The sequence below is a fragment of the Triticum urartu genome, chromosome 5A (genome assembly GCF_056163025.1).
Source record: "Triticum urartu cultivar PI428250 chromosome 5A, HENAU_Tu73, whole genome shotgun sequence".
Lineage (NCBI taxonomy): Eukaryota > Viridiplantae > Streptophyta > Magnoliopsida > Poales > Poaceae > Triticum > Triticum urartu.
In genome coordinates this window covers 51,914,450-51,928,119 of record NC_141877.1, presented here as the reverse complement: position 1 = coordinate 51,928,119, position 13,670 = coordinate 51,914,450, and the positions used below count along the sequence as shown (strand labels likewise).

The 13,670-nt window shown below is 41.0% G+C and overlaps 1 protein-coding gene across 1 annotated transcript; it reads left to right on the top strand.

The window, feature by feature from the left end:
• The first annotated feature begins 8,109 nt into the window (after nucleotides 1–8,109).
• On the top strand, nucleotides 8,110–11,223 carry LOC125524094 (7-deoxyloganetin glucosyltransferase-like). Its single transcript, XM_048689175.2, has 2 exons — nucleotides 8,110–8,641; nucleotides 10,178–11,223. Exons 1-2 carry the CDS (start codon nucleotides 8,149–8,151, stop codon nucleotides 11,131–11,133), a joined length of 1,449 nt encoding a protein of 482 aa, XP_048545132.2. The 5' UTR covers nucleotides 8,110–8,148; the 3' UTR covers nucleotides 11,134–11,223.
• The last annotated feature ends 2,447 nt before the right edge of the window (nucleotides 11,224–13,670 follow it).

The following is a 13,670-nucleotide window of genomic DNA, read 5'->3' as shown; positions in this document are numbered from 1 at the left end:
ACAAGCAGGCCACTGAGTTCGGCTGGTGTCAGGCATTCAAGCCCATTTTAACTTGTTATTTTTATTAAAAAAACACACGTATTCATACTCATAACAATTACATGTATATTGATCTGGATCTAAGATTTAAAAGAACTAGATGATGCCCCGCACGCTGTTGCGGGAATATTTTGCAATATTTCAATGAGGTTTTGATCTTTGAAACATGAATATTTAAAATAATAGTTTTTCTAAGTATATACGAATTAAATGTAAATAACATAATATAATGAAATTTTACATGCATGCATGTTTGCATGTTGAAGTGGATTTTTAATATGCATAGTTGCATGTCGTGGTGGGTCTTTTCCTATGCATGTTGAATGATGAGGTGGCACACTTGCATGTTGAGAGAAATATATTAGTGGGGGCTAAGTATTTAGATATAGAAGATACAAACTAACTCCTATGACAAAGAATTACAATAAAATCTCTGCAAAACACGTTCTCCGCGGTATCATTTTCTGGTAGAAGAAATACTTCAAAGATTTCGATAAAAAGGCTGCAATTAGACTGAAGACAGAATGTTGTCACTCTTTCAACCACACGAACATTAGTAATAATGGTCTTTGAAATCGTCTTGAGTCGCCCATCCAAAAAGATGAGAAGTCTTCATCGATGAACGTACTTAGGCCAAGGATGATCGTCTAGAAGTGCAAGCCGTCGAATCACTATATCTTCATCATGGTGTTGATGGAAGATTTCACCTCTACAAAAAATCAGACCAATAAAAAAAGTTTGACACAACAATATAAACTCATCAGATCCGAATAATCAGATCTGTGAAGATAGAATACACTCTAACCTCATGGTACTGTCAAAAGAACGATAGAAATTTATTTTCACAAAACTATAATGATCACTAGACGTTGACGAAGAACATATATGTCTTGAAGATTCGAGGTCCTCCCCTACCTCTTAGCGGCAAAATAGCAGCCAGATTAAAGGGGACTTAAATTTCTCACATGACGGCGGCGGCACAAGATACCCTCCTTTTAACTTGTTATCTTTTCTTCTTTTTTTTTGAGGGGTACTTGTTATCTTTCAAGCATGCCACAACTTTCCAAAGCCATATTTGGCCCAGGTAAGGAAGCCTTCGTTGGGAGCTCCTGTCGGGTGCCTTAAGCGCCCGAATAGGGTCTTGGGCCCACGTGCCTCCTATTGTGGGCCGGCCCAAGAAGCCTGGTTGCTTGATTGCGTCTTTTCAGCTCCGATCTTATTGGACTAGTTGCAGTTATCAAACATCCACTTGATAACATGTAAAAAATAAAAAAGTATTGAATTCAAAACATCACAGATTTTGGAATAAGGTCACAAATTTGAAAAATAATCATTGAATTTGAAAAAGTTTTTAAAAAAGTTCATCAGATTTGAAAAAGGTTCACAAATTTTTTTAAAAGGTTCATCAAATTTGAAAAAAAAAATCATCAATTTTAAAAAATAGTTCATCGAATTTGAAAAAAAATCATCAACTTTGAAACAAAGTTCATTGATTTTTTTAAAAAATAATCAAAGTTGAAAAAAGTTCATCAATTTTTTTAAAAAATGCATTGAATATGAAAAAGTTCATTGTTTTTTAAAGTTCATCGAATTTGAAAAACTTCGAGCATTTTGAATAAAAAGATAAAAATCTAAAGAAAAAGAATAAAGAAATATAAAAGAAAAAAGAAATGAAAAAACCAAACAAAAATAAGGGCCTTTTTGCAAATTGGAGGCTTTCCACGAACTGGGAAACGAAAAAAAGGAAGTAACAAGTCACGAGAGATAGGTCGTGCTAGTGGTTCCTACGGTTTACAATAGAGCAAGAGATCGTGTATTTGAATTTGGCCGGGCAAAGGGCCAGCCCAGCCAGGAGGGGGGTGGGGCGTGCGTCCGTTTGCAAATTGTACAGTAGCAGGCACCAAATAGGAAATACCGATTGGGCGTGGAATAGTCGCCGCGCCTTTCAATAGCTTTTTTTAGCCCGAAGAAATATGGCGCCTTCTGCTATATGCAGCATTGCGAGTGACTCGTGGTGACACTCCCTCGGACTCCCTTCGTGCCATAATATAAGTACAAGATGTTATTACAGTTATAGGATGGAGGGAGTATATTTGATCAAATAATTGTTTTATATAGTAGGAAAATAAATGGTTGACTAACACAACATTTTATCAATGATAAATAATGTCATCGGAGAGCTAGTGTTTTGTGCTTTATTTATAAAAAGCGGGCGGAAAGTCTTTTTGGAGAGGTATGTTGGTTCCGTGTGCGTGTGATAAACTATTTCTCACTTATAGTGAGTCTACCAGTACTCTCACCAGAAGGAATCACTTAGTGGATCGGCCCCGTCGCATGATTTTCTTTGATCTTTACATTTTGTTTTCAGTTTGTTTCTTCGGGTTTTCTGTGTTTCTTCAAATATTTTCCTTAGTTTTCTCACTTTTTCTTACAGTTCTTTCTTTTTGCTTTTCAGTTCATTTGTACAGTTTTATGCATTTCTTTATCGTCTTTCTTCAGATTTCCTCCCTTTTTCTTCTGTTTTTATTTTTGGTTTTTTGTTCGCTTCTTTGGGTTTCTCGTGTTATTTCAATGGTTTAGTTCAGGTTATTTATTTATTTTTCCACATAGGTCTAAAATTTTCAGTACGCAATGTACATTTTTCATATACTCATGTAACATTTTTTAGATACACCTTAAATGTTTTTTAAATGCATGATGTACATTTTAAAAAAAATACATATTTTGAATATATTTTCATATGCATATTAATCATTTCTCAAATACATGTTGAACATTTTTTCTGAATGGCACAAAACATTTTTTAAACTACACGAAAAAAGATTACACTGTATAGATATAGTTTTTGAATTGAACAAACAGATTTTAAAACAGGTGAATATTTCTGAAATGTTAGGCACATTATTAATAGTGCAAAAAATTCTTTTTGAATCACGCAAAAAGTTTTTTAGATTGTGTAAACATATATTTTAAATTCAAAAATTATATTTTTGAAACACATGAACATTTTTAAAATAAAACATAAAATTTTAAATAGGACAAAATGTAAGTAATTTTATTTAGAAAACATTGTTAAATGTCACGTAAATTTTTTGAATCGTGAAAACTATTTATTTTCACTTATGCAAACTTTCTTTTACATTGTATACAAATTTATTTAAGATGTTGCGATCATTGTTTGAAACAAGTAAACAATTTTTAAATGGCTCTTATATTTTCTGAACTTTCCCCATTTTATTACTACCGCGAGTCTTATACAATCGATCGGATCACCACCGTGTATGGCTAACAGGTGATTACTAGCGATTCCTGCTTCATGCAGGTGAGTTGTAGCCTGCAAACCGAACTAAGGACTAGTTTTTGGAGTTAGCTCATACTCACGAGATGTACAAAACATTGTTTTTTGAATTACATTATTTTTATATTATATACTCATTTTAAAAACGCCACAAACATTTTTTTAACATGTGAACATTTTTTAAATGTCACGTTCATTTTTTCAATTCTATCACATTTTGCTTTAATTATGTGAACATTTTTTTAACATTGCACAATTTTTTGAACCTGTCATGTTTTTTTAATGTAGGAAAATATTTTTACATTTTAGAAATAAAAGTAAAAGTAATGAAAAAAAGGCAAAAAAAACGTGCGCTAGGCCATTCATGTGGGGCGCCTGAGGCGGGCGCACCTTCCGTCTCAGCCTTCCCAAAAAAAAAAATCTTCGCCTCGCTCTAAACGAGACAAAGCAGCTCCTCGCTTCAGCAAGAAGGAAACCAATTTCAGGTTAGCATAAGAAACATAGATAATTGAACACACAACACAACATTTGAAGCTTTCACTTGTTAAGTTTGGTGTAAAATAACACACCACTTTAACAACTTGGCAATAAGTAAGACTTTTATCAAATGTTACCTCTCATTGTGACATACATATAGTGCAAGCAGAATAATAACTACAAGTCGTTTGCATGCAATACTATCTTACAATTGTGGCATGCTAATCAAGAAAAGTACTATTGCACGAGATCTAATATAGTAACTTCAAGGAATAACATTGGTACTATTAGCAAAAGAAGAAGAAGCAAGCAAGCCATGTATCGGCTAGACTCTTTGCAATTGGAGTTGATCACAGTGTACATAGTCTTGGCCAGGCTTTTCACAACAAAGTCGGAAAGACTGCCTGGATGTGCAATAAATCACCACCGCACTCCCAATCAGATCCCACGGGTATGACCATCCTCATCTCCACCGCGAGATCCAACTCCCCCGATCGCAGCTCCGACGCCAAGCGGCAACGCCGCGTGTCGGTGAGCAGCACGTCAGTGTGAGACAGCCTGGCATTCACGTCCGCTGTCGACCGCCTACCGACGCAGAAGTCGGGCACGTCCGCCATCCGACAACCATGTCGCCGTAGAACACAGTGACCGTGATCTCCTCCTTGCAGGTCATGTCGACGCCCTTGTTGTCGACATTTGAACCCAGGTCTATTCATTAGACATTGAGCCCAGTAACCAACTAAGCCACCTTTATTTGTTGTTTGTTGTATATAAACAAGGTTATTTGAACCTTTCTTTTTTTCTGTCATATCAGCAATAATAATATTTTTTGCTTGGTAACTTTGGCATGACCAGCTTGATAACTATGACATGAGCAACATGATAACTATACCATGATAAACCTGATAACTACATTATGAGAAGGTTAATGACTATATCATGAGAAGCGTGATAACTTTAGCATGGGGTAGTGGTAAGTTCACACTGGGGTATGTTTCGACAAAAAAAATTCCTGGATGAAAGTTACCATGGTGTTTAAACTTAAGATATTAGGTTTGTGGTCCGTAAAATTACCATAAATTTACATGGAAATTGCGGGAGAAGTTATGTTTCAACACTTTTTTCTCAAAGTCAAAGTTGCCACGGTGGTTGAACATAAGTTATGAGGTTCGTGGTGCATAAATGACCATTGATATTTACACAGTAGTTACCGGGGCATGTTTCAACAACTTTTTCCATGGGTAAAAAGTTATCAATGGGGTGTATGTAAGTTATCGGGTGTTTGTTGCATAAATTACCATGCTATTTACACTTAAGTTATCAGGGTATATTTCTGCAACTTTTTTTGCTTATGGTTAAAAACTATCAATGTGTTTATATGTAAGTTATTAGGTCTATTGTGTTTAAATTATCATCTTATTTACACATAAATTACCGGGGTATGTTTCAACAACTTTTTGGATGAGTGATTTGGACATACTTAATTGCACAATCAATTGTGGCTTGATATTTTTCCAACCAATCCATACCCAGGGTGATGTCTATGTTGAAACACTTGAGGGCAATGAGAGAAGCTGGGATACAAGACCATTAACTAAGATTTTGGTTGTCATGGCTCAACCTCTTGGTGTGGCACTAAGATCCTGAAAAATGAATCAGTAGAGGGGTGTGCAAAGATTCAAAAGCTATGCCATGGAAAGATGTGAAACTCTTAAACATAAAAGAATGTGACATTCCTAAATCGAAAAAGAACCGAAGCCGATATGGAGTTGACACGAAGTGTACTAAGTACAGCATCGGTTGCTTCCTGACCATGACCAATTGTGTGTAGGGACCATGACCAATAGTCCCTACACACAACATGGACTTTATAATCATACACGCATCATGCACGTTGTGTGTTGGAAACAACAGGTATCACAACACAAACTCTACGACTCAAAGCATACATATTCAAAGGCTTTAACAAGCAAATTGTAGCATATTTATTCACACGGAGGTCACATGACCAACACACAACAAGCAAAAAGGAAGCAAATTATGTCTTAGTAAAGATCAAGTTTAACAAAAAGCATAAGAGGATTAAAATAAGACACAACGACCCTCCCAAGGTACCAGACTGCTATTTGGGAGCACATCAATCCTTTCGTAGAAACCACCATTGAATTTAGCGTGGGTCTCCATTGCAACATGTTAATTAAGCAAGGGTGGGTATAATTATACTCACCAATATTTACATAGAACTATCTACTCATCCTCAAGTATCAAGGGAAAAGGTATGTACCTAGTTTGCATGATTGCGAGCTTTGACTTTTGGCTACTCTAAGCTACGCCTACCAACAGTTTGTAGCAGAGGTAAGAGAATACACATGAGTCCATCATCTAGCTAACCACCATTGTAATACACCACCATGAATCCTCTCTCGACTCACCCGCGAGGAAGTAATCCAAGGTACTCATGCTTATCTAGGCAATTTTAAGGTAGCCATTGAAGTTCTATATGATCATGTATAGATGTCCAAGTAGTCACTTAACCACAGACACGGCTATTCGAATAAATTTAATCCTCTAGGGGTGTATTTTCTCACCCACATGTATTAGCCGACTCTTATTGCCAGGTAGTGCGTGATCATGACACTTGTCTTACACACCGACTCTAGTCCAGGGAGTCACCTATTTAGGTTCTAGGGATTGAAACATGGTAAATAACTAGTGAGTATCTAGTCATAGTGGTAGCTGCATTTACACGACCGGGTCCGAGCCACGGGACAAGACTAAATTGGATTGAATTTGTCAAATCTGCGGATGGAAGACCGTACATTTCTCACTTTCCCGAGTGGAAATCCTGATCTTCACAGGAGACCCTGATTACACACTTAGTCATACATTGTACTGTTGTTGAGCGGGTTGAGTGGTAAGTGTGGCCTTGTAAGTCCAGACTGCTGCTAACTTGCGGACATACTTACCCTTTGAGATGAATTCTCAATAAAGTCCCAATGAGAGATATTTTACATCGGGACTCACGACGATGAGGTCCAACTCCTCTCTCTCTCTCCCAAAGTAAGGGATGGACGGTGTTGATGAACATAGCTCCAACGGTGAATTCCTAGTCCGACACGGTATAAAAAATACCTCTAGATTGGATTGCTGCGGCCTGCGGAACACAGGGTGGTGATGGTGGAAAAATTGCTCGACAAATCTTTCTAAAGGTTTCAAGAGATCATAAAGGCACGGATATCGAAACTTCATGAACATGGCCGAAGAGGAACCCGTGGGCTGTTGTGGCTGCGGGCAACAACAGCGCCATGTGGGTATTGTCTCGCCCTGGAGGCATTGTCATGGTCATGGCCATCCCCTGATCAGGCACCAGGGGAAACCTTAGGCTTGGTTCGCTGGGCCAGGCAGCGGTGGCGCCATGGCATCGTGCTCTCCTTGGAGACGCTGCTTGGGTGTGTGTGTGTGTGTGGGGGGGGGGGGGCTGTCTTCCAGATGAGTAGCTGGTGTGGGTTGCCTTGTTTGCCTCGGTGACCAGGCTTGGGGTACCGTGTTGTCATGTGTTGGTTGGTGCTATGGGCATGGGCATCCGGGGCACAATGTACTCCATCTTTGACGCTTCATTTCAGACGTCATCCCCGAGTCAGGCTAGCTCATTCTGTCCACTTGCCGATCTCCTAGGTGCTAAGAGTGTAGCGTGCGTTGTTCTAGTTTGGTCCGGAGTTTTTGCATGCTCCAAGGTATCGGATACAGTTGTGACACGACTTATGTGCTTTGTGTTCTACTTCTTCGCCATTCATGGCTTGAGTTTGGGCAAGGCGAGTAGCATGTCGGTGTTGTCATGGTGGATGTGGTTGCTAATTTCTTAGTGTAGCACTGTGCCGTACGGTGTTGTATTGGTCATCTTGGCTCCTTCTTTCATGAATATATGATATGTATGCTTGTGCGTATCTAAAAAAAAGCGACCAGTTTATTGACACTATAGGCTTTGCCCGTTTATCCCATGACACGACCAATTCTTTCTGTCACCTGTCCTCGAGTGTGCGACGGGCAAGATCGATAGTGACGAACGTCGACAAGGTTTCGATCCCACATGCAAATTTCACAATCGGGAGAAGAAAAGAAAGACTTTGATGGATCTGGTCTAGTCTCTAATGTCAACCACATACTACTTACGAGCTGGAGTAGACTTCGATCCGATCGAGTCCGCAGCAAGTGCTAGTGGAGTATACTACATAGCTCACACTCATCGTGATTCGCATAAACAGAACAAAGCCAGTTAAGCATACACACATTGCACAGCTCCGTACGCGCGCGCCCACGGCCGGACGAACGAACTAATGGCGAGGCCGCACGCCGTGGTGGTGCCGCACCCGAGCTCCGGTAACATCAACCCGGCGCTCCAGCTGGCCAAGCTGCTGCACCACCACGGCGTCTACATCACCTTCGTCAACACCGAGCACAACCACCGCGTCATGGAGGCGACGGAGGGCGCCGCCGCGGTGCGTGGCCACGAGGGGTTCCGGTTCGAGGCGATCCCGGACGGGCTGGTGGAGGCTGACCGGGACGCCGAGGACTACGACCTCAGGCTGTCTGCGGCCACGAGCCAGCGGTGGGCGGAGCCTCTGAAGGAGCTCCTCCTCCGGCTCAACGGCACCCCGGGCGTGCCGCCGGTGACGTGCGTGCTGCCGACGTCGCTGATGAGCTTCGCGCTGGACGTGGCGCGGGAGCTGGGCGTGCCGAGCATGGTGCTCTGGGCTTGTAGCGCCGCATCGCTGATGGCCCACATGCGGCTCCGGGAGCTAAAGGAACGAGGCTACGTGCCACTCAAAGGTAACACCTGGTACCAATTTATTTCAACTTGTGTTGCCATTAACCAAATAACATGCTGTCTTCAAGATCCAGTCGGCAGTAAATACATTAATCTGCAACTTACAGGCATTTTGCATGCTTCATCTGTGTTGTTATACGAAAACATTTCAAATTGACTGTGTAAAATTGCCAATCAGATTGCACACTAGATACTACCAAGTTATCCTCTTTCCCAACCTACTTTTTTTTCTTCTTCTAGGCCTCTACTCTCTTTCTTTTTAGGCAGAGATGTTGTATTGCATTCCGTTTCCGAGTAAAGAAAAGAAAAGAAGTCTAAAACAAACCTAAACCTTATAGACAAAATCGGTTCATGTCTGTTGGGCTGGCCCAGTCGTGAGCACACTCAACAATCTCGGGATTCGACCTACCACGTCGATGATCCCTGTTTGGAAACGCACTCAAGGTTCAATATAGACCAGGATTAAAGAGTTTGGTGTGCTGATTTTCAGGATTAAGAGTTCAGGGTTCGAATTAGCTTTCGCCTACAAGTTTAAGGGTTATTTTGGACTTTTTCCTAAAGAAAAACTGGGAATTCATTGCGAGTGGGATCCGATCTAGCATAAAGTAGTTTTGCGCCACGGTACCTAGCGGCAGCTATCCAGCAATGAGCTATCCAGTCATTCATTGCCTGCTGAGATTCGTGCAACAGCTGGCCCACTCAGATGTATTATCATTATATTGATTTCTCAGCTATTTGTATTCTAGTTTAGTCAAATTGTAGTATGGCCCACCATGAGTTTCTTCCCACATGTTTCTCTCTATCTCTCTCCTCCACATGCATGCATGGCGGAAAATGTCAGATACACCCCCTCTCTCCTCCTACACAATAAATTCACTCTTTTTATTCTACCATGATTAAGTTAAATCATGCATATCTTTTAAACTATAATTTAGTTTTTGAGTTATTTTTAATATTTGAATTCATTGCGCCGAGCCATTTAGAACAAGATCAAACTTGGATACATTCAAAACACGTTTAATTTATAACATTTCACATTCCATACGTAAAACAAACCCTTTTCACGAGAAAAATGTGAAACAAACAATTTTCCGTTAGAAATGTGAAACCAACCTTTCTCACTGGAAACATATTTAACCCAAATATGAAACTAAAATGTCAACTTGTGAACCTGGTAATTTGAAAATGTGTAATAGTCTATTTCAAAAGCGTGAAATATGTTATTCAAAAATATCCAATTCAAATAGATGTGTTTTTTCTGAAACAAGCTGGTAGAAAGTGATATGTAGGTCAAATAGATGTGATTTTTCCGAAACAAGCTGGTAGAAAGTGAAATGTAGGTATAAAAGTGAAATATTATATGAAATAGATGTGGTCTTTGTGAAACAAGCAGTGAGGAATGAAATGTAGGTTCTGAAAATGAAGACAATAGGAAACTGAAACGCCAACTTGTGAAATGTTTTAGAAAAAATGTGTAACCGTTTATTTCAAAAGAGTGAAATCTGTATTTGCTCCATCGTTTGTACATACGTTTGCAGACGAGAGCTGCTTGACGAATGGGCACCTGAGTAGGACGATCATCGATTGGATCCCGGGCATGCCGCCGATCAGCCTCGGAGATATCTGCAGCTTCGTCCGCACGACCGACCCGGACGATTTTGGCCTCCGTTTCAGCACGGTGGAGGCCAACGGCTGCACCAAGGCCGGCGCGCTCATCCTCAACACCTTCGACGACCTAGAAGCCGACATCCTCGCCGCCCTCCGCGCCGAGTACCCGCGCATCTACGCCGTCGGTCCCCTAGGCTCCCTCTTCAACCACCACCACCATCAAAGGGCCGACGATGCCTCCGGCTCCGCCGGCGGCCTGAGCCTGTGGAAGCAGGACAGCGAGTGCCTCGCGTGGCTGGACACGCAACAGCCGGGCTCCATCGTGTACGCCAACTTCGGCAGCCTCACGGTCCTCTCCACCGACCAGCTCGCCGAGTTCGCGTGGGGCCTCGCGGCCAGCGGCCACCCGTTCCTCTGGTCCATCAGGGACAACCTCGTCCCGGGCGCCGGCGCTGGCATGAGCTCGCTGCCGCCGGAGTTCGTCGCGGCGACAGCAAGGCGGTGCTGCCTGACCGCATGGTGCCCGCAGGATCAGGTGCTAGGGCACCCTGCCGTGGGCTGCTTCCTGACGCACAACGGGTGGAACTCCACCTGCGAGAGCGTGGCCGCCGGCGTGCCGATGGTGTGCTGGCCAGGGTTCGCCGACCAGTACACCAACTGCAAGTACGCCTGCGAGGTGTGGGGCGTGGGCCTCCGGCTTGACGACGAGGTGAGGAGGGAGCAGGTGGCTAGCCACGTCGGGCATGCGATGAAGGCGGAGGACATGCGGGGGAGCGCGGCTGCGTGGAAGGTCAAGGCGGAGGAGGCCGTGGCGCCCGGCGGGATGTCCTGGGAGAACCTGCGGAGCATGGTCAGAGAGCTCGGCTCTGTCAATACTGAAGCCTGAGGAGTTTGATTGATCGATCAGGATCTTTTATCGGGGTCAGTCCGGCTCCTTCTGTAACTGCATCAATGGTGCCAATAAAGTATTCCCTGTAAGCCACTGCTCGTTATTTACTTACTTCGTACTATTATATTATATTATCTTATGATCTTACCCGTACTCCCTCCGATCCTTTTTAGTTCGCATATAAGGTTTGTCTGAAGTCAAACCTCATAAACTTTGACCGAATTTATAGAAAAAAATACCAACATTCAAAATGTGAAAATCAACAACATTAGATGCGTCATGACTTTAGTATTCATATTGTATAAATTTAGTATTGTAGATATTATATTTTTTTCATATAAATATGATCAAACTTTATGAAGCTTGACTTCAGACAAATTTTTATATGCGGAGTAAAAAGGACAAGAGGGAGTATTTCAAAGATCCACACCTTCAAATGCTTGCTCGTTTGATCGCACTGATTCAAGTGTTAATGCATCTCTATCTTTTTATCTATATATCCTCTCTAACTATATCTATTATCAAAAGAAATCTACATCTATACTTTTTTCTAGAAAACTTACGATCTATTCATCTTCAATCATGACAATACAACGAACATCAGAAATAATAAAAATTATATCCAGATTCATAGACCACATAGCGACGACTACAAGCATTGGAGCAAGCAGAAGGCGCGCCGCCTCATTGCCCCTCCCTCGCTGGAGCCGGGCAAAACTTATTATAGTAGACAGTCGAGAAGTCGGCGTACTAAGGCCCCATAGGACCAACGCACCAGAACAACTACCGCCGCTGATGAAGAGTAGCGTAGGTCGGAAGGATCCAACCTGAAAACACACTGGCGTAGATGAACTGCAACCAAATCTGAGTAGATCCATCAAAGATAGATCCGCTGGAGACACGCCTCCACACACCCACCGATGATGCTAGACGCACCACCGAGACGGTGGCTAGGTGGGGAGGACCTTATTCCATGTTCAGAGAGCTGCTGACCTTCTTGAGCAGAACACAAATTCTAACGAAACTCAAAAAACTGTATAGAAACGAAAACCTCCCATCGTTAAGGGCTGGGATCCACCGCACCTCCTTGGACCTAAGGCCACCAGAGACAAGGTGGATGGACAACAACGCGGCGGGAGGCAGAGAAACCCTAATCTTTCTTGAGGAGGAGGACAGGGTTAGGCCCAAAATAAATGTCTCAACTATATATGTATCTATACTAGTCCCCTATCCCAAAATAAGTGTCTCAACTTAATATTAACTTTAATATAAAATTATACTAAAGTTTAGACACTTATTTTAAGATAGAAGGAGTACTTGCCTATATATTACTTCCATTCTGAATTACTTGTTCTAAATTTGTCTAAATATGTATCTAGATACATTCGTATTTAGACAAATTTAAAATAAGTAGTTTGGGATGGAGGAAGTACATATAATACTTCATGTCCTCGGCTGTATCGTTGCTTGAACTTCATGTCCTCGGCTGTAAGCTTTAAAGATGAAATGTTCTAAACCTATTATGGTATTCAAGTCTCTTGAAAGGAAGGATGGATGGATGTTGTGGTATTCAGTCGGATGGGATTATCGATGCCGGGCCCGCCGAGTGATCCTTCGGATAGACTCCGTTAGGGTCGATTAGGCAGAATTCTCCACATGGGCATACCCAGGGGGTCCTGCTGTCATTTGTTTTCACAAAAAATGCCCATTTAAAATTGTGAAATTAAGATATCTCACATAAGATTGAAAGTTGAGATTTGACCCTAATTATTTTTATTTGTAAAAATAACTCCCATCATATTTTATCCATTCACTGTAAAACAATAACTATTCCGGAGTCTTCCGTCATTCTAAAAAAATGCACACAAAGAGATTAAAGTACACTTTTTAGAAAAAATATATATAAGCTTTCAAGTTAATTTTAAGTAGCATATGAGTATCGTAAGAATTACTAAATAATATAATCGTATATAAGGTTTTAAAAGAGAATAAGTATATTGTTTTCATAAAATAATATAACTAATAAAACTTCAAATTAATTTATTCAGCATAGATCATTAATAACTATCTCTAGAGCTCTCTGGTAGATACTGTCCACCAAAATCATCCCTTAAAAGTTGTGAAATATTAATCTCCCATATAATATACAAAATTATGAAATAATATGTTACACCGCAGATTTGCAGGAAGGGACTACTTTGCTAGTTATTTTTAAAATCACCTTGAATTTTGAAATAGAAAATATTAACCGCACTAGCTAACTATATCTTTGATCAGCAACATTTTGAGCACTACATATACCTTGAATTTTTTTTTCGGAATTTCTATTATGTGAGCAATGCAAATTTGGGCAACCCAGCTTGAAGATAAATAAGTATATGTACTATACGGTGAGTGCCCACATTATGAAGGAAGCAGTTGTTCAATGAAGAAACAATCAACCATGTAATTGACATACTTTGATTAGAAACATAACATTAAAGCAACAACAAATTGAAGCACAGACAATGTTCGAAATACACAACACACGTGCA

Excerpts from the sequence above, each read along its gene's own strand:
- LOC125524094 (XM_048689175.2), top strand. The coding sequence starts at position 8,149 with ATGGCGAGGCCGCACGCCGTGGTGGTGCCGCACCCGAGCTCCGGTAAC. Across the intron at positions 8,642-10,177 it reads AGGCTACGTGCCACTCAAAG|ACGAGAGCTGCTTGACGAAT; the intron begins GTAACACCTGGT and ends ATACGTTTGCAG.